The 21798-nt window shown below is 36.1% G+C and overlaps 1 protein-coding gene across 5 annotated transcripts in view; it reads left to right on the top strand.

Annotated features, from left to right (window-relative positions):
* Positions 1–21798, top strand: part of LOC126263191 (E3 SUMO-protein ligase PIAS3) — a 266664-nt gene that overhangs the window by 16587 nt on the left and 228279 nt on the right. Inside the window, exon 1 of one of the 5 annotated variants that reach the window (XM_049960248.1) lies at positions 18465–18485. The exons of the other annotated variants lie outside the window; for them this stretch is intronic. Within the exon in view, the coding sequence (XP_049816205.1) occupies positions 18480–18485 (6 nt within the window). The 5' untranslated portion in view covers positions 18465–18479. Of the gene's footprint in view, positions 1–18464; positions 18486–21798 lie in introns of those variants that run through there. 5 annotated transcript variants of the gene reach the window in all.

Below are 21798 nucleotides of genomic sequence, written 5' to 3'. Positions count from 1 at the left end.
TGTCTATGCGTAGGTCTTGCAATTTCCATTAATTGCTAGTGGGTGGTTTGTGTGCACGAAGCTGGCATGCAGTAGTGTCCCAGATGTGTTCCCACAGCTAAAAATCAGATTTGGGAATCAAAGACCAATGTAAGTTTTGTGTTGTGGGATTTAGATGGTGAATTAAAAAGTTTCTCTACCAATGAGGCTAGTGACCCATCAGGGAGGACGAATCATGCTGAGTGATTATCATGTTCTGTGGAGAAACTTATATCCATACTAATTGTATGTAAATGTTATTTCGTTTCTGTTTTTTCATCCTTGGCTAGAGATGCTTCCTGTGTTTGTTGTTGTTGAACCTTGTAACTGAAGGTAATAAATAGTTTTTTGAAAGTCAGACCCTATTTATGGCCCTGTGGCATGCACATTTATCCTGCTGGAAGATACAGTAGCCAATAGGAAGACATCAAGTATGAGGGGTGCATGTGGTTCACAGTAATGTTCATACAGTCAAAAACTGTCATGATGCTTTCAGTTACTAACACAGGTCCAGTGGAAGACTGGGTGAATATCTCCTGTAGCATAACAATACCTCCACCAGCCTGCATCCGAGGTGTGGCATGTTTTGGGTAGTCATTCGCCTTGTGGAAGGTGTATCTGGACTAGACTATTAATCTGGTGTAAGAAGATAAGTGATCCCTCTGATCATGTAACATATGTCCATCAATCCATGGTCCAGTGTCAATGATTCCTTGCCCTCTGCTATTGTAGTTGATGGAAGTCGGGTAAAAAAAAGGAAATACATATGGTTTATCTGCTGCAGAGACCCAGTTTCAAGAATGTGTCCTGAACATGGTTCTCTGAAACACTAGTGCATGCACCAGCATTGTACACTGTCATCAGACCTGCAAACATAGATCTGTCTATCTATTTTTACAGAGTGGGCAACCCTTGGACCTCCACATTCTTTGACGACGCATGGTTGTACAACACCACGTCACTTACTTGAGGTCTCTCATCCTTCACCACCTTCCATAGATGTTCAGGACAGTAGCACACAGTCGACTAGCTTTACCATTTCCAAGATGCTCTTTCCCAGTTGCTGAGCCATAACAATATGCCCTTTTGTCAGAGTCGTAAATCGTTGAATTGTGGCCCATGTAATTGCTAAAATGATTCCCCATTTCTCCCTCCTCAACGTACATGCATTCCTTACTGCATCACTTGTCCCCATTGCCAAGAGGCAGCATTCAATCTCGCAGAGGGCAATGGTTTTAATATTTCATCAAATCAGTGTGTGCCTACCTTGACAATTTCCCATGTAGCTTTAGATCCAAAAATCTGATGTCTTTTACTTCACATATCATATGACCATTCTAAGGACGTTATTTGTGATACCTAGCAGAATTTTTTGTGGGGAAACAGAATGTACAGTGAAGGAAAAGCTCTCAGATGAATGGCCAGATTGTTGTCTGATATAACATGTGGCCTTTTGCCTTAGAACTTTTCCTTTGTAATATTTGCAGAGAGGAACTGAAGAATCACATGACTGTATCATATGTAACTGCAGTGTAATCAGCAGTTAACTGTAAATCGTAAATATAATTCACTCAATTACATTTTTCCTTTATTGTTAAGATCATAACCTAAATCTGAGACAGACAAAAATGGTTTTGTCACTATCTGGTATACTAATAAGGAGAGGTCCCAAGTGTTGGGGTTGACTTCTTGAAACCATCTTACAGTGATGTAGGTTAAGATCTCAGGTATCACACCCTGCAACTATTCAATCTGGTGGGTCCTTGTTTACGAGTAATTGATGAAAAATTTTCAGAGTTTTATGTGATGGTCTACAGCTTTAAAAATGTAGCATTTTACAGTCTTGTTGCAAGGTGTAATGGATAAGGTACAGTTCTGTCATGCAAAAGGTTGTGAGCTCAAATCTCCAAGGGTACATTGAAATTTTTTATTTTAAAATCATTATTGAAATGACTTTGAAAATCTTTATCTAAATTACTTTGATCATTACTTTTTATGAATTAATTGGTTTAAAGGTAATTTTCTCATTTCTTTTCCATTGTCACATCATTCTAACCATCATATTAACTTTTTCATTTGTTCTCATTTTTCTTGGTATCATTCTTTTTCTATTTGGAATCTTTTTGTTCATGTTATTGCAGGGCTATTTACTCTCAAATCATACAGGTCAAGAATGAATGTGTCACATCACTATTTCAAAGTTAGCTGAAAAAATATATGTGAAGTTCCACATGACAGCTCTCCAAAACTACAATATTTTTATTTTCTGATGATTTGTTAAAACACTACAGACATCTCTAAATGAGAGTATTTGAAAAATGTCATAATGAAAGGGAAAATTGAAAAATTGTAATAAAGAAACCAAAAGTGATAGAGATCTGAATTTATTTTTATTTTAATAAATACTTTGTTCTCACACTATGAGACATGATCAATAACGTACACATTTCTGAGCTTGGTTGTTTTTTAAATATACTATGAAAATTTGTATCTTTTTGTGAATTTCAGAATTATGTTTTGAAAATATGAATTGTCAATGGATGTTAACTGTCTTGAGAAATGAATAAGTGGAAGAACTGCTGTCAGCTATGACATTAATGCATGAAATTCTGAAACTGTCTTAATATTTGTACATAAAGATGAAAGAATCTGAAGTTTTTTGGTTATTTAGAAATTATTTTCTCCAAAAACCTCATCTAGATGTTCTAAAAATTTCATGGTGTGTTAGTTGGTCATCATACTTAGGGAATTTACCGTCAGAGTGGGCAATACATGTCTGTACAAAATGTGAGAAATTTTTTAGGTAGACTTAGCTCTATTCTCAAGGTCAAAAACTCATGGACAAATTGATTGCTGATTTTAAGTAAATGTCATGCAAAACTGGTACTTCTGGATCAAAATAATTGCTTTACAGCAGTATAAGTGAGTGGGGAAACAATTGATAATTTTGTTCAAAAGCATTTTGTAACCAAAATGAGATAGAGAATATTTATACCCATTTTTCTTTTTATGATATTATTCACAAATTATTATTGTCTTCTATCATAATTTTACTACTTTATGACTTTCCATGAATTAAAATTGCCTACAATGTAATAATCAACACTGCACAGTTGAAAAGAGTTCAACTGTTTCTCATTGAACTTTTACAGCCAAGGTGAATATGCACATGGACTAAGATTATCCAACAAGAGCAGTACTTGGAAAATGGGAACTGCACACTGATCTTTTGATGATAGCCACTTGAAAGCATTAGCACGACCATGAGGTGAGGTGTCATAAAGGAGACGGTCATATCTTCCAGCTCATGAGACATACTTATTTCTCCCACACACCACTGATTGTCATACATGCAAGAAATGAAGTGGCTCACTACAAGGTCTTATAATGTATACTGTGGTCTCTGCATTTCACACACAGTAACAGGCTGCACTTTGTGGAGAACCGTTCGCGCAATGTACGTGCTGCTCCATGATGCAACCCAGTTGTGAATTGATTGAATTCCTACCACAGGCTTCATGGCAGACAACTCTTCTCTCTTTCTCTCTTTTTTTAAATGGAATTCCCTTAATGTACTCCAATTTAGAATTGAGTTTCATGTTACTAATGTTGATATGTCGTGTACAAATCCAGTAGCATCTCCTATAACATCAACTGCTGTATGCTGGAGGTTAAATCTTGTTGTAAGATGTTTACAGAGACTTCCTATCCCATCACATGCACTTCTTCCACGACCTGTTGCTGAAAATACGCATTTTCTTGTCTTAATTCCTGTACTACAGTATTGACCAAGCTCATAAAGCTGAATTAGCTTTTAAAATGAGATGCTGCACCATCCGTCACATACACATGTTCAGGAAAAGAGTGGCCTCTAAATGCTATGTCATCATGCTGACAGCAAGGTATGCATGTGCACTGTCATGAATGAGATAATCACTGACAATAGCAAAATAGTGTGATGTTCCAAGGAAGTGAGCAACACATGTGAATATTGATACCTGTGATGTATGTTAGTGGTAACTTTGAATTACAGTCTGCCAAGCAAAAGACCAGTTCTCAGCAAAGTCGAAATGAACAACTAATGTGTCTGTATTCTGGTATTTGGCTGATTTTACTTTTGCTACGGCCTGTCTCTGAATCCTCATGATATGATGGTGAGCTGTTCCTTTCGTGACCCAATGCCTGACCTCTGTAACAAACTACTCTGGCTTTACTGCCTTCTTCACCAACTTTCCTCTGCCTCACAGTGCATAGGTTACAGTATTGCCAGTATCCTGAAGGTGTAATGCTTCAACAGTGATCACTTCAGTGACATGACAAATTGCACCCTTCTGCAACCAACATTTATCTTGCGGCTCTTGACATACACGCAAAAGCGTCAGTTCCATCTCTTTGTACTTCTTTCCTGTGCCACTGCTTATGGCGATATTAACAAGTTTCAGATAAGTGCAGTAAATGCATGTGCATACTTCCTTCACTGGCTTGCATTTTGACCATTTTTCACAACTGAGATAACATCAGCCTCGTTAGGACTTTGCCTGCTGCAATTTTTGTCATCATTCAGGTAATATTCCAGAGGATCAGTAAGCATATCATCTTGCTACGGATGCCCATGGTATGAATCTGGGCATGCCCAAATACCTCCTCATTCTTTATTTTACAAGCTTTTTAAATCAAGTAATGTGAGGAAGTGTGTGCATATTTTTGTATCTGCTGCTTAGAGTAGCTACCTGGCATCAGTTTCAATAACAGTATGTTCTCAGTATAGATGGCTGTGAAATAGCAATATTTAGGTTTTGAAACTGCACATCACATTTCATGAACATATCACTATCTTCAGGTTCTACACCAGGTGCATTTACATTATACACTTCACAAAGTTTTTTGAAGATGGTGCTTGTGTAAAACTTGTTTCAATTTCTTCCACTTTTTCATACTGTTTTCTTCTTGTGCTTCTTACCTTTCCTGGACATTTAAGGGGGGGGGGGGGGAGGAATATAGTAGAGGCTACAGTAGAAATGCTAACATGCAACACATCAACTACTTCACACCTAGCAGTATAAACATGTGCACTATCTTCTTCAGTTTCACAATCGGATGATGGCGATCTGAACGATGTTGGGTTGTTAGTAAATTTTTTTCCTGTAGTGAGTGTAGAAATTCCTGCACAATGGATGTGATGATAATACTGTTACTCGAGCACCGAGATATTTCTGCATAACTCTGGCAGATTATTATTTTATTTATTTATTTATTTTTTTTTTTTTTTTTTTTTTTGTTTACACACCTCACTCTTTCACTACTGTATTTCCTCACTGACATTGTATCTAACAAAAAGTTCAGACCAAACACAAAACTTGATGCAGAATGGTTTATGTGAAAGTTCTCACTCATTTGTTATAAACAGAAGAGCACTGGAAACTGTGTTGCAACATGCATATTTTACACTATGAAAAATTTTTAACGCTTTACACAGAAAAGTATTATCCACAGTGTTTGCACTGACTACTAATATATTAACTAAACAATATTTTGTGTAATCCTCTGAAGTTTTCGGATTGGAGTTTTTGAGTAAACAATTCGTAAAAATGCATTTTTTTGCAGTTTTAGTAATAAATATTTACGTAATACAGATAGCTGGAGCAGAGAAGGTACTGTTTATAATTACGTCAGTGTTATCTGGTAATGTGAAGAAAAGATAGCATTCTGTGACTTTCCAAATTAGTAAAAAAATTATTTAAGTGGAGAAATTAATTTAAATTTTCAAATAACTTTCGGGAATTCAGCCGGGTAACACTTTCAGTGACCTGGTTGAATTCCTGGAAGTTATTTGAAATTTATATATGCCAGGAGAAACTCAGATCTCACAACTTAAATTTTGTATTTTTGTCTTAAATTTGTAAGTTAAAGGAAGCCTTGTAAGTGTGTGGGTTTCAACTAAATTTCAATACACGAAGAGGGAGCTTTAACACAAAATATCTGCCAGGTCTCTAATACTTTTGGTTAATTAGTTTTTCCCCTCTCTCTACTGTTTCAAGAGTTACTTACAAAATATACATTTTTCAAAGGACCATACCATTTACAAAAACTAAGATAAAATGAAAATACTTTTTCTTAATACTTATGATGTAGCCCTCTAATATATATTTTTTCCAGATAAATTCATGAACACAAGTTGACATGACATGACCTGTACAATTTGGGATGAAATCACCCTGCATTTATTCTTCTTTGTTTTACTTATGACCTCCTCTTTCATTTAAATCTTCGTCTGTGTTAATTTTTCCATTGTGCAATTAGAATTTGTATTTTAAATGTTTCTTTGATGATTATTATCCAAAAAATGTACATTTTATAACAAAAAATACATTTCTGACACGATCGTACCAGTAGAAATGAGATTATTTCATCTTCTGTCCCCCCCTCCCCCAACTGCTAGATAAATAAAAATAATTAAAATCACATGCACAAAGATTCCAAGTTGAGAAAGAATGCTAGGGAGTAAAAATGAGAGCAATTGAAAACGTTAATACACAACCAGGCTGTATTGCACTACTTTCTATAATTACTTTTAGACGAGGATCCTTGAGGGTGGAGGGTTGCAGGGGGTGATACCTACATCACTATATAGATGGTTTTAAAAATTTGATCCCACTGCTGGGGACCTCGCCTTGTTACTTGTAAGTCATTAAGAATGAAAGTATGTGAACAAACAGGTCAAATATCTTCTCGTGTTGAGGTGCAGTGAACTTCCTGTCGCATGACTCCATTTTGTAACTTCATATTAGTGCAGATATGGAAAAGGTAAACTGTAGGTGGCTGTAAGCTGTCAGCAGATGTAAGTAGAGACAATATGAAGAGAGGAGGAATTGCCATATATATTAAAATTTATTGTAGTGTGAAAAATTTAGAAAGTAAAAAATTTTATGTAGAGCAACAGAAAGAAGCATGTCCCTGTAAGCTTATACTAAATTATGGTACTTTTCTAATTAAAACTGTGTATAGGTTCCCATTGCAAAAGTTTCAGATATTTTGTAAAAACTTGTATTCATTGTTGTGCTGTCTGAGGGAAACAAATTATTGTTCGTGGGGATTTCAGTGTAGATATTCTGAAAGAGTCTGATAGAAAAAAATGACGAAGTATTACTTGGTTCTTCCTACTTAACATCAGTTATTGAGTTTCCTACATGGGTAGTACAGGACAGCAGCACACTGATACATAATTTTTCTATAGACCAAGATAAATTTAATCAAATAAAAACTTTTCCTTTTAAGAATGGTCTTTCTGATAATGATGCACAGCTAGTTACAGTATATGACAAGCTCCATACAGTAATGTGAAACATCCCTCCAATATAATGCATTCAGTTAATTATTTAACAATTACAAGTTTTAGGGAAATCTTGCAACATTTAGACTGGGATGAGGTGTATAGGGAATCTGGTGCTAATTTAAAATTTAACGTATTTCGTGATACCTTTGTGAGAATATTTGTAAACAGTATCCCTAAGAAAACAGTGAAACATAATTGTAAGAAACCATCTAAAAGCCGTGACCGACTAAAGGGATGAGAATATCTTGTAAACAGAAAATGGAAATGTATCTTACAGCTAAAAGGAGTTATGATCCAGAAACAGTCAAAACATTGCAAAAACTGCTGCGCTGTATTAAGAAAAGTTATTAAAAAGTCCAGAAGTATGTGTACTATGTCTGAGATTAGCACCTCTTGATAATAAAATTAAAACAATTTTGAATATTGTTAAATAGGAAACAGAGTAACCGAGAGCACAGAAAGACTGTATTTCTATCAACTCAATGAAAAGTTGAAACTTCCTGGCAGATTAAAACTTTCTGCAGAACCGAGTCTCGAACTCGGGACTCTCGCCTTTCACAGGCAAGTGCTCCACCGACTGAGCTACCCAAGGATGACTCACGACCTGTTCTCACAGCTTCAGTTCTGCCAGTACCTCAGTTGGTGGAGCACTTGCCCACAAAAGGCAAAGGTCCCGAGTTCGAATCTCAGTCTGGCACACAGTTTTAATCTGCCAGGAAGTTTCATATCAGAACACACTCCACTGCAGAGTGAAAATCTCATTCTCAATGAAACGTTTTTTAGCAAAACAGAAACAGAAAATATATTTCATGATCATTTTTAAGTGTTGTAGAGAAAATAGTAGCCAGCTGTTCATTAGAAAATGCAAAGCTGTTATGAAAGAGGCAACACCACCTATACAATTTTTTAAAAAAACTGTAATTCAACCCACCTTTCCTATTGAAATTAGGAAAATAATAAATTCATTTCAAGTAAAAGCTCACATGGAATTGATGGCGTTTCCAACAGAGTACAAAAAGCATGTTCCCAACAAATAAGTAGGATTCTCTGCCACATATGCAGTAGCTCACTGAAATATGACATTTTTTTGGACAGACTGAAATATGCTGTTGTTAAACCACTGCATAAAAAGGGGGGGTAGGTCTGCTGCTAACAACTACTGCCCATTCTCACTTCTGACAGCTTTATTCAAAATTATTGAAAAAGTAATATGTGCAAGAGTAGCTTCACATACTTGTGAAAATTAAGTATTAACAAAATGTCAGTTTGGTTTTCAGAAAGACTTTACGACAAAAAAATGCTATATACACTTTCACTGATCAAATATCAAATGCTCTGAATAATCGAGCATCACCCATTGGGATTTTTTTTTTTGTGATCTCTCAAGGGCTTTACTGTGTGAATCATGAAATTCTTCTAGATGAGCTTAAGTATTGTGGCATGAGTGGGACAATGCACAAATGGTTTAATTCATGTTTAACTGGAAGAATGATGCAGTAGGTTGAAATTAACATTACAGTAGTTTGCAAAAATCAGCATAGTCCTGTAATTAGGGAGGTATCAAAAACAGTGTCCCACAGGATTCAGTCCTCGGTATTAATGACGTGCCACTCTGCATTCATGGAGGTTACTAAGCTGGTTCATTTTGCTGAGAGCACAAGTGTAGTAATCACACCGAATAAACAAGAATTAGCTGAGAAAATTGTATGTAACGTCTTTCAGAAAATTATTAAGTGGTTCTCTAGAAATCAACTCTCACTAAATTTTGAGAAAACGTAGTATATACAATTCTAAACAATAAATGGCATAACACCATCAATAACTATAGACTTTGAACGGAAGTCTGTTACTAAGGCAGACTATTCCAAATTTATGGGTGAACACATTGATGATAATTTGAATTGGAAGAAACACGTTGATGATCTTCTGAAATGTTTGAGTTCAGCTACGTATGCTTTTTGGGTTATTGCAAATTTTGGTGATAAACATATCAGTAAACTGCCTGCTATGCCTGTTTTCAATCACTGCTTTCATACGGCATTATATTTTGTTGCATTTATCATTAAGAGAATTAGTATTCATTGCACAAAAGCATCTAATCAGAAAAAAAGCCGGAGCTACCTAGTGGTGTAAAATTCCGGGGCATTTATAAGTTAGTGAAAATGTCCAAAATAAGTGTCACTAATAAAATATTTTAAGCTGATACTTTGTATTGGAAAAGGTGTTTTGCAACACTGCTCCTTTAGAGTTTGGGTAACCAGATTGAAAAAGCTGCTTGAGAGTTAGAGGAGAGTTATTAGGGCAAGTAAATTCAACTGTAAACCTAACTTATTATGTCTTTAATGAGGTCAGTTATTGGGGTATTACACAATAAAAAAAGGAACAAAATAGAAAATTATAGTCTGTCTCAAATGTCACTACATCTGCCAATAAAGCATTTTTGTAATATTTATAAATACATTTATTGTCAAGACAAATATATGTATGTTAAAAAGGAAAATACATCATAAATGATAAGCAGCTGTCAGCATCAGGCACCGTCTCTTGGTACAGAAAGTTGGAATTATAATTTTAAAAAATACTTCCATCTTCTTTCATTTTGTTCTTAGTAATAAAGCAATGAATGCTATATGTAGGTTTAAGTGTAAACATTTGCTAACTATTAATTTTGGGAGTATCATCCCATCTCCTATTTTAAGTGGTAAATTATACATTCTAGCAGTAAAAACTTTATAAAAAGTACTTTTTTCATAAATGCCCAGATTTTGGGAATTTAAAACGGCTTTGGACAAATGTCCATTTATAAATGTCCTGCCCACCCGGGAATATGCCTAGCCCACATCACTAAGCTCATGCAACATCATCTTGCATACATTTGTTGAAGTAACTTTGGATATTCACATTATCTAGGCGCTCAGTCCGGAACCGCGCGACTGCTACGGTCGCAGGTTCGAATCCTGCCTCAGGCATGGATGTGTGTGGTGTCCTTAGGTTAGTTAGGTTTAAGTAGTTCGAAGTTCTAGGGGACTGATGACCACAGATGTTAAGTCCCATAGTGCTCAGAGCCATTTGATATTCACAGTACCTCCACAATAAATATATTCACTTATGGAATTTGTCATTAATAACCCATCCCGGTTCAAAAATAATAAGCAAACTGCATAGCTACAGCACTAGAGGAAAGGATAATCTTCACTATTTTTTGGTTAAATCTGACTTTGGCACAGAAAGGGGTAAATTATGCTGTCACAAAAGTCTGGTCACTTACCAAAAAGCATTAGAAGTCTGACAGATAGCCAACCAGTATTTAAAAACAAATTAAAAGACGTTTTGAATGACAGCCTCTTCTACTCAATAGATGAATTTTTAGATACGAAGTATTAAAAAAATAATTATGTCCTGTAAAGAAACCTTATGTTAAACTGACTCATTCCACATCATCGTGAAATGTCGTATTCATGATCTATGGAAAAACTATTAATGTAACATCATGCAATAAAAGTAGTATGTGTGATTCTGCTAGTGCTGAATTATTCATGAATTCATATTGTCTGTTGACAAGTTATGATCATTGAAATAAGAGCTAACTTCTTTATTTGAAGAACACATACATAATAATCTTTGCTTGTAGTTGTCAGCATCATTTACTTCCACTTCCTTGTGTAGAGACTTCACTTCCGTGGCCATAGGTGTCTTCGCAGAACTAAATGTCTCAATGAATTTGCTACAAACATAATTAAGTACATTGTAGGGTGCGCAAACTTCTTCCACTGTACTTGGTATATGATCACACAGTTTTTATACTACTTCTTTCTATTAATAAAAGGAATGTTCCATACTAAAAGTCTTAACCATGTGGAAATGCTTTTCAGAAGTACATGATTTTGCAAGCTTGCTAAGACCCTGCATTTCATTCTCTGAAAGTATGCTTTATGTAGTATACGGTAATTTGTTTCTTCGTGATATTCAGTCCTTCAGTATGTTTGTAGGCTTGAGAAAAGGAACAGTTTACACCTGTAATAACAAATTTCATTGATTTAAAGAGAGGCACAACACCAAAAAATTCTCTGCCACTAAATGGAGGCATAGATTTATTCGATCAGAAGTTCTGCTTGCTTTTTCTCTTTTTTTTGTTGGCAGGAATTGTACCCTAATTGGTTAGTTCCTACTATGTAAATAAGTTCCATTCAGTCTGTGATAAAAGTATAATTACTGTAATTAAAAATGGCAATGGGCCATTAAAAGGAAGTCATAAGTCAGTTTGACGATGATATCATCAACAACAACAACATCATCATCATCATCATCATCATCATCATCATCCCTTTCAGATGTTCCAGCTAAGGACTACACACCAATTTAAATTTCTTATTAGTTTTTACTTGCTTTTCTTCCAGTATTTTTTCATCTGGTCGTTGTTTTCTCTTGCTGTCTTCTGACTGCTTCAGACAGTATTTTACTATCCTGTGTTGGACTCCTTCCATTTTCAGTATTTTTTCCCTAAACACTTTTATATCAACTGTCCCTTCAGCTTTGTTTGTTTATTTTTTCCCAAATCCTTGTCTGGTTCATGGATCCAACTTGCTGACTTTTTATCCCACAAATACTTGAGAAGGTCTTTTTGGTTCATCTACTGCCTTACGTTCTGTATAAATGTCCTAAACATACTAATCTTCTTTTTCTCATTACTTCTCATATATTTTCTATGTTTTTCCCTGTGTTTTGATAATTAATTCATTTTTTTCAACCTTCCATAGTTGCTCATAGGCCTAATATTTTTTTCTAATTATTAGCCCTTCTCTTATGTTTTATGTATCTAAATAATAGTTTAATCGTAGACATTCACTTGAATATATGCCTTCTGACTTCACTACTGTATTGTAATGCCTATTTTTGCATTTTGAGACAGGCTTTCTTTATTGTAAAGGTCTTTACTTACACCATACACCTTTCCCATGTTATGTATCCTTTCATCTATAACTTCTTTCAAACCATTCCCAAGATATTTGAATATTTAACATCCTCTCGTTGGCCAGAATCTGTTTTCAGAAATTTTGGTCTATTTTTAGTGTTAAGTTTTTATTGAGAAATTGTTATGCTGGCCATTTTTTTCTGAAAGATTAATTTATATTACAGAAGAGATCACACTTTTGGAAAGTATAAAAAAGTCATCTGCAGTGAAATAATTATTCATGCAAGCATTTATGCTGTAACATCTCTGAATAAAAGGACATTCTCTGTTGGTTAGTGGCACTTTAAAAAAATATTAGTGTCCAGAATCAAATTAGACGTTATTCAAGTTAAGAATTGTTCATATGTACTAGTGTAGCATTGGTCATAGTTTTGATGAGTTTCTTTCATATGAGAATGCTTTGCAGTTGACTTATCTTTTCAAAAAAGTGATTCACGGAACTACCATCCGAAATCTGTGACATCTGTATGTTGTAAAATTTAAGAGTGTATTCAGAGTTTAAACATAATGAGTATCCTGAACAGACTGAACACCTGCATGCGACCAGCATGGATTGCAAAAATTTTAATCATGTGAAACCTAACTTCTACTAATCTCACGTGGCATACAGAAAGCAATGGATCAAGGCGGTCAGGTAGATGCAGTATTTTTTTGATTTGCAAAAGACATTTGACGCAGTATGACATCAATGCTTATTATCAAAAGTACAGTTTGTGAATAGATTGAAGATTCTTTGGAAGGGAGGATACAGAATGTTATCATGAATGGACTGACAGATACAGAAGTAAATTCAGGTGTGCCCCATGGAAGTGTGTTGGAACCTGTGCTGTTCATGTTGTATATTAATAATGAGCATGTAGACAGCAGTAATAGTAACCTTGGACTTTTTGCAGATGATGCAATTATCTACAATGTCTTAAATAAGATGCACAAATATTCAGTTAAATTTTGATAAGACGTCAAAGTCATGCAAACAATGGCAACTTACTTTAAATTTTTTAGGAATTGTGAACTTTGCCAAAAAAGGAAAGAAAAGGAAAGAAATATTATATGGTCTATGACTTTAATACCAGTGGGAGTCAATCAGTTCGTACAAATACTTGGGTGTAACAGTTTCTAGGGATATCAAATGGAATGATCACATTGTCTTTGTTGTAGACAAAGCAGGTGGCAGACTACAGTTCATTGATAGAATGCTAGGAAAATGCAATCAGTTTACAAAGGAGACATACAAAACTCACGCAACTCATCTTAAACATTGCTCAAGTGTGTAGAACCCGTACCCATTATGAGTATGAATAGAATGAATACAAAGAAGGGCAGCATGAATAGCCACAGTTCCATAGAAGTGTCATGAAGGTAATGAAACAAGTGAAGTAGCTGACATGTGAAGATAGGTGTCAACTGTCTCACGAAAACCTACATAGAAGAGTGCATGTAGTAGCCAGGAAGGCATGCTGTGTACATCTGATCCTTGTGTGTGTCATTGCCTACAAGGTATCGCCTTGGTGTTGAGGTACAGAGTCATACCTCAGTGAGGAGAAGAGTGGCTGGAAAAGACAGACAGTAAGCTCCATTTAATAAACTTCACAGTGTGCTTGTGGTGCACCTCCTTCCAGCCATGCATGGGAGGATGAGATCCTCCTTACTCATCTTCGCATAGGGCACAGCCCTATGACACATGGTTTCTTTTTGTGGCAAGAGGACTGTCCATTGTGTTGTGTGTGTGGTGTATGGATCACAGAGTGCCACATTTTATTAGACTATTTTATTTTCAGACCAAAGGGTGGTAGCTCATTTGCCATCTATTTTAAATGAGTCAAACAAATGTGGTATGGCTGTTCTCTAAAGTTTCAGGGGGTCTTTTAATGTATTTTCAGAGTGGCTGGCTCATGATTTTCTTAACAGTTTAAACACTGTCTTCCATGATAAGTGCTATTTTGGTTGTGCAAGGTGAATACGGAGGTGAGGGTGGTGGGGGGGGGGAGTGCTGTGCAGTTTTTCCTTGAATTGCTTTTTAGCTATTTTCTCACATTCTCTCCATTTCAATCACATTCATTTCTACTAATTTTGTATGGACACTAATAATACCACCTTTTTCAAACTGTACAGAGCAAAAATATTAAAAGGCAAGGGTGACATATTTAATATTAGTCATTACTACCACATGAAACCAGATGGCAGTTACAAGAGTCGAGGGACATGAAAGGGAAGCAGTGGTTGGGAAGGGAGTGAGACAGGGTTATAGCCTCTCCCCGATGTTATTCAATCTGTATATTGAGCAAGCAGTAAAGGAAACAAAAGAAAAATTCAGAGTATGTATTAAAATCCATGGAGAAGAAATAAAAACTTTGAGGTTTGCCGATGACATTGTAATTCTGTCAGAGACAGCAAAGGACGTGGAAGAGCAGTTGAACGGAATGGGCAGTGTCTTGAAAGGAGGATATAAGATGAACATCAACAAAAGCAAAACGAGGATAATGGAATGTAGTCGAATTAAATCGGGTGATGCTGAGGGAATTAGATTAGGAAATGAGACACTTAAAGTAGTAAAGGAGTTTTGCTATTTGGGGAGCAAAATAACTGATGATGGTCGAAGTAGAGAGGATATAAAATGTAGACTGGCAATGGCAAGGAAAACGTTTCTGGAGAAGAGAAATTTGTTAACATCGAGTATAGATTTAAGTGTCAGGAAGTCGTTTCTGAAAGTATGTGTATGGAGTGTAGCCATGTATGGAAGTGAAACATGGGCGTTAATTAGTTTGGACAAGGAGAGAATAGATGCTTTCGAAATGTGGTGCTACAGAAGAATGCTGAAGATTAGATGGATAGATCACATAACTAATGATGAGGTAATGAATAGGATTGGGGAAAAGAGGAGTTTGTGGCACAACTTGACTAGGAGGGAGGATTGGTTGGTAGGACATGTTCTGAAGCATCAAGGGATCAGCAATTTAGTATTGGAGGGCAGCATGGAGGGTAAAAACGATAGAGGGAGACCAAGAGATGAATACACTAAGCAGATTCAGAAGGATGTAGGTTGCAGTAAGTACTGGGAGATGAAGAAGCTTACACAGGATAGAGTAGCATGGAGAGCTGCATCAAACCAGTCTCAGGACTGAAGACCACAACCACAACAACAACAACAACAACACTACCACATTACAGAGTCAGCTTACAAAAATAAACATTTTAGTTGCTATTGTTATGAAAAATACTAAAATAAACATCTCGCATATTTTAAACACAACATTGAGTGCATTAGATATATGCATTCATTGTTAACTGTTTGAGATATGTATATGTTGCTGCAAACAAAATAATTCAAGCACTCGTTTGTCTCAGTTCAGCCTAGTGGAGTGAAAAGTTAATTTTCAGTAATAGGTTGGGAAAACTGTCACAGTGGTATCCATCCTTTGTATCCCGTGCCAAATGTGATCTGTATTATTTGTTAGGTATGTTGACAGTTGTTAAACCAACAGATGTAAAACTCGCCATTGTGGTAAGAGATGTTTCATCTTATCACTCTATTGTAAAAGTCACACTGATGCTCTAAGTGCCACTCTCTTTCTGTCATAGCATCTTCTCATCTTAAGACTATCATTTTTGCCGTGCTATAAAATTTTCGTGGTTAGTCCTTGTACGTAAATTATATATTAGTTCTTCTGTTTATGATTTAGAATTTCTAGATATTAAGAGATCCAGCAGGCTGTTTTGGAAATGATGGAGAAATTCTAAGGGGAGGAGAAGTAAGAATTTTCGGGTTTGCCAGTGGCATTGTAGCTCTGTTAAAGACTGCCAAGGACGTGGAAGAAGAGTTGAATGGTATGGATAGTGCCTTGAAAAGGAGATAATAAGATCAACAATTAGAGTGAAACAAGGGTAACAGTGTGGTCAAGATTAATGGGGCAAGTCTTAAGGAATTACATTAGGAAATGAGGCACTTTTCCTATCTGGGGGAGCAATATAAATGACAATCGCTGAAGTAAAAAAGAGATAAAATGCAGGCTGGCAATAACAAGAAGTGCTTTTTTGAGAAGAGATATTTTAACACTAAATACAAGTTTAAGTGTTTAAGAAGTCTTTTCTGAAAATATTTCTCTGTAGTGTAGTCCTGTACAGAAATGAAATGTGCTCTATAAACTGTTCAGACAAGAAGTGAACTGTAGCTTTTGAGAAGTGGTGCACCAGGTGAATGCTGAAGATTATATCGATGGAGTGGACAAGTAAGAAAGAGGTACGTAATTAAGTTGGGGATAACAAAGTTATTGGCCCAATTTGGCTAAAAGGAGGGACAGGTTACATTCTGAAACAACAAAAATACTTAGTTTGTAATGTAGTAAAATGTGTGGGATAATAATTTTAGAGGAAAAGAAGGGCTGGATTGCAGTAAGCGGGCAAAGTTGGATGTAGGTTGAAATAGTTAACACAGAGGTGAAGAGGTTTGCGCAGGGCTGGAGAACTGTATCAGACCAGTTCTTCGACCGGAGACAACAGCTACATCAAGGTATACAAAACTTCTTAATTTCAAAATGCATTCAGAAACATTTTAAGCCACTTAGGTTTGTTTTTAGGGAATACAGCATTAATGAAAATTAATTTATTAAAGGCAATGGAAACATTTTCTTGCAGTTATACCCTTGTTCCTGTGTTATCTTGATGACTGAAAAGATGTAACCTACAGAAGACATTAAAATTAGAAACAACAGTGTGAACCATTGTGATGCTCAACTGCTACTGCAGCCATAACTGGAGGGGCTGAGGATTTAAATACTGTTTTGAGTGTATGGCAGGTAAAAAAACAGAGGGAAATTTGAATTGGGCATATACTCATAATTGCTTGAACAGACACTTCCTGTTCGTGAAAGGAAAGGGAAATCTACATATAAAGAAATAAAGAAAATTATTACTTCAATATTGTGACTGAAGAATGGCCACTGAAACAGGAATGACTACAGTAAAGCTTATAGGAAGACCAAGTTAAAATAATTGAAACTATGGGAGTTAGAATTTTGTAAAATTCCTTCTTTGAGATACAAATTGAAACACTGAAATGAAAAGATATGTGTATGTCTACTGCAGTGCATGGAAGGTTGCTGTAAACCTGGAGTGAAGAGAGATGCAAGGTACAAGAAATTATTAGAACGTGATGGGTTACTACTACATCTGAATCATACCTAAGAACTCAAACTTGACTATTATTTCATTGTTAGTGATCAACATCTGCAAATACAGACATCAGATTTATTATAGGTGACATGTACATCAGAATAATTTTTTTTGTATGTGGGTTCATATTTGTAATAATACATATGAAGATGAAATCTGCAGGAAAAATGGATTTTCCAATGTATTAATGTTCTTGCATCAGTGTAGCTGCACCAATAGTCTTCACCATAATACTTACTGTATTTCCTCTTTTTGCAGGAAGTTTTATTTAAAATCATGATGAGTTTGATAGCTCAGTGCCAATTTTTTTTTTTTTTTTTTTTTTTCAAAGGCTCTTAAACTTCAGCTACTCTTTGTTGGTTATATGTACTCTTTTCCTTTGTGCTCCACCCAGAATATTATATAACTTCTCTCGGATACCGCTGAAGAATGTATTTCCATTAAAAAATTTAAGGACGTTAACCACACAGAAAATTACCACATAAATGTCTTTTTATAACTCACAAAATATCTTTTGTGATATTGCGCATACTTTTTTTGATAGGACAGTAATGAGATTTTTCCTTCCTCCTGTAACTTCGTTCAACACACACAGTTGTCAATTTGCTGCAGCAGTGCTCTCATCAGTTACTTTGTATAAAATCTTGGTTACCTTTGTCACCAGTGATTTACTTAAAGTGTGTGAGTGAATGCTGTCTGCAGCCTCCATTTTTCATTTGAGAATGGAGACACTTCTAATGACTTTCTTATCCTTGGGTGTACGTCACTTCAAACTTTTAATGTAGGCTAAGTCTTCAAAAATAATTTTAGTGAATGAATGTCAACTAATACAGTGAAGGGATCTCTCTTTATTTTTGCCTAAGTTATGTTTTCAGACCTGTTGGTGGACATAGCAGCATTTGCTATCTGTCGGGGCCATCCTCATATTTATTTTTTTCAGAAAAGAGGTGTTTGAATGTTGCTGATGTGCAGTGTCCAGCAGCTCTGATGCAGGTAACAACTACTACGAAATTGCTTGAGAAGCCTCTCTGTAAAACTACAATCAGTACACAAACATTTCCTGAACTGTCATTAGGAGTATTTATATTTAATGGGTTATATGACATTATGATTGCATAAATACTTTGAAATAGAAAGGAAAGACCATTGCTACAATTAATATAATTTTTTCTAGAAGTGATGAGGTGAAATATCTGAAAAGGGAGGTGGGCATATTTTTGAAATATTCTGTGGGGTATTACATTGTATTCCAATAAATACCATTAAAATTTATAATAAATCAGTGACCCCCATCCCAACTTTGCACAGGTAGGACTAAGTATCAGCAGTAAATGGCTTGTCTGGTGTAGCAGTAATTTTACTTACGAGCCACTGCATAGTGTTTATAATTAAAATTAAGAAAACAGTGCTAGATAACTAGATATTATCACATTCTTAACAGCGGTAGCTCACTCTGTCCTTGTGCTGCAGTCAGACTGCCTTACACCTACCCCTTGCAGCCACAAACCTTCCTCTGGAATCAGCCGGTTTAGTAGTGAAAACTGTAACAAAATCCCTACTGTAGTTTCTGAGATAAGGTCGAACATACAGACAGGAACTGCGTAGTGGGGACTGTAATTTATGTATGTATAGATAGAAGAAGGTAGGTAATACAGATTGTTGTGTCTTTGTCACCTGATGTTAGATCTTACTGAATTATAAATGAAAGAAAACATGCTGTGTGCTTACAGGAGGTGGTACTGGTCGGTTCTAGGAAAAGAAGTCGTATAGATATAGGTCTGAAAACATACAATAGTGTATGTCACATCAGAGGGCACTCCAGTTTTGAACCATTCTGTGCAGCCCCCAAATGCTAACCTGTAGAAAGCAGTGAAGTTTAGTCTTCTTCGGGATGTCTTGATGTAGACAGTGCTGGGCAGTGATAAATACTCTCCTCCAGATATGGCTGTACTTCAGTGGACATGGAATTTTATTTATTGTTGGCTGCAGCAGCACTTTATAAGGCTTGGCTATGTATACCATTATATCCTACGAAGCATTTGCCTGTTGCACTGCAGGAGTGCTCAACTTGGTTATCAGTCATTTTCACACATATATGGTCTTCCTCCTTAGAGAATCACAACCTTATGTGGACACACTTGGCTGCCCCCATGTTTGGTTACTTGCACGGGACACATAGTGTTGTAATGGGTGCACTTTGTTGATAGACGTGTAATACATCAATGCCTTTAATTGTGCTTGTATCCAGAAATCAAATGGATGAAAGTCAGTTGAATGAGAGACCGTGCTTGCTGAAGCTCCTACACCAATCCATCACTTTTTTTTTGTCACAGGGGACATAGAAATTGGAGTTGTGTCCTGTCATACAAAGCCAGATCCATTCTGTCATAAGAGAAATGTTCTGTAATAGTGCAGGTAATTTAGTGCACAGAAATTGGTGTTACACAGCACCTGGTGTTATGCATCACCTGTTAATTTGTCATTTACAGTATATGGTCATATGTTTCTGTCACCTACAATTCCTTCCCTCAGACATACTGATACTAAAGTGAAACTGATGTCCTGCTTCCAATATTGCATGAGGGTTTGCAGTTACCCTCATGTGATTAGCATGATAATTTATTATTCATTCATAAATAAAATGCAAATTGTGAACTGTGGATCTTCACTGTTTCAGCTTTGAATCTATTCACAGAAGAGTAATGTGGGATATTGGCCTTTTGGCCAGAGAGCTCACAGCACACAGTGATGCAGGTAAAGTAACTGTTGTGCAGAATAATTTGTGACACAAGAGTGTGATTTATGCTCTCAGGGGCCGCAGTTCTTCGCAAAATTGTTTCTTTGTGATTTACTTGTTGTCATTCTTGCTGCTGTGTATCTGTGTGAGGTCAGTCACACAATCCTGTCTCCGGTCTGTTGATAACTTTTATTGGATCGCTGTTAGTGGTACTGGGTTTTAAGTATCTGAAACAAAATTCAAGATTAATTCTTCAGATTGGAATAGCTGAAACCATTTTCCTTGACAGCTATAAAACCATTGAAACTATTTTCTCTCAGAGGCCCAATCTGCTCAAGTATTTGATGATAATTGGTCAAGCAGTAATGCAGCTTGTGTATAGCCCCTTTATGTTAACTTTGATTAGCCCAATTATAGGATCTAGTGCTGTGCACACTGATGCTTATAAATAAATAATAAATAGTTAACGTCTTGGACAATATGTTAGTCATAAATTCATGCAGTCTCACGGAATCTAAATTCCTGTAAACCTTTTCATGGATCAACAAGACTCCTTGTCTTGGAGGAAGCATAAAAAACAAGTAGTCACTCCTGCAACATCAGAGCATGAAAACTATTTACATGGGAATTCTAATTAAATGGGCCGGCCGTTGTGGCTGTGCGGTTCTAGGCGCTTCAGTCTGAAACCGCGTGACCGCTACAGTCGCAGGTTCGAATCCTGCCTCGGGCATGGATGTGTGTGGTGTCCTTAGGTTAGTTAGGTTTAAGTAGTTGTTCAGTGATTGCATCTGCTCTCACACACTGCTGTCATCTTTCATTGATCCATCCAGCATATTTTTTCCACCCTTCATCATGTGCACTTCTCAAAACTGGCTGGACTTTCTCTGTCTACCTTCCATGTTGTCTGTGTTTCAGCACCATACAGGACACTTCATACAAAATATTGTATGAGACTTTCCCTCAAATCTTTTTCATATTGTTGCTGCAAACTATTTCCTTACAAAATGCATCTTCCATCATTGCTGTCATAATTCCATTTTCTGTGCTGCACTTCAATTTCTATTCTGCTTTGTACGTATTTGAAGTTGTGCACATGTGCTTCTGTTTCTCTATTCAAAATTATCTTTAGTATGTTTACTTTCCTCCTCCTGCCAGTACTATTGTTTTTTTTATATTGATTTTCTGTCAATGGCTCTTCTCCTTTATTGACGTCCACTGTTTTATAGCACTCATTTTCATGTATTACTTGAAGGACCATGTTGTCGACAAACCTCAAAAACAATATTCTTATTTCTCCACTTTTTACCCACCATCCAGTTGCAGCTGGCTACTGTGTGCTTATATGCTACAGCATACTGTAAATATTACGTTAAAATTACACTGTTTCTTTTCAGATATGAGCAGAAAATTACACTAAAATTATTCCATTTCTCTTCAAATTCTTGCTGATATGCAAATAAAATGGATGAAAAATGTTTGGTAGCTCTCTCTCTTTGCTAATTAAAAAACCAGTGTCGCGTGCTGCTGAAATGATTGTCAGCCATGGTTCATCAGCCCAGAAGAAGACAT

The sequence above is a fragment of the Schistocerca nitens genome, chromosome 6 (genome assembly GCF_023898315.1).
Source record: "Schistocerca nitens isolate TAMUIC-IGC-003100 chromosome 6, iqSchNite1.1, whole genome shotgun sequence".
Lineage (NCBI taxonomy): Eukaryota > Metazoa > Arthropoda > Insecta > Orthoptera > Acrididae > Schistocerca > Schistocerca nitens.
This window is presented reverse-complemented; position numbering and strand designations above follow the sequence as displayed.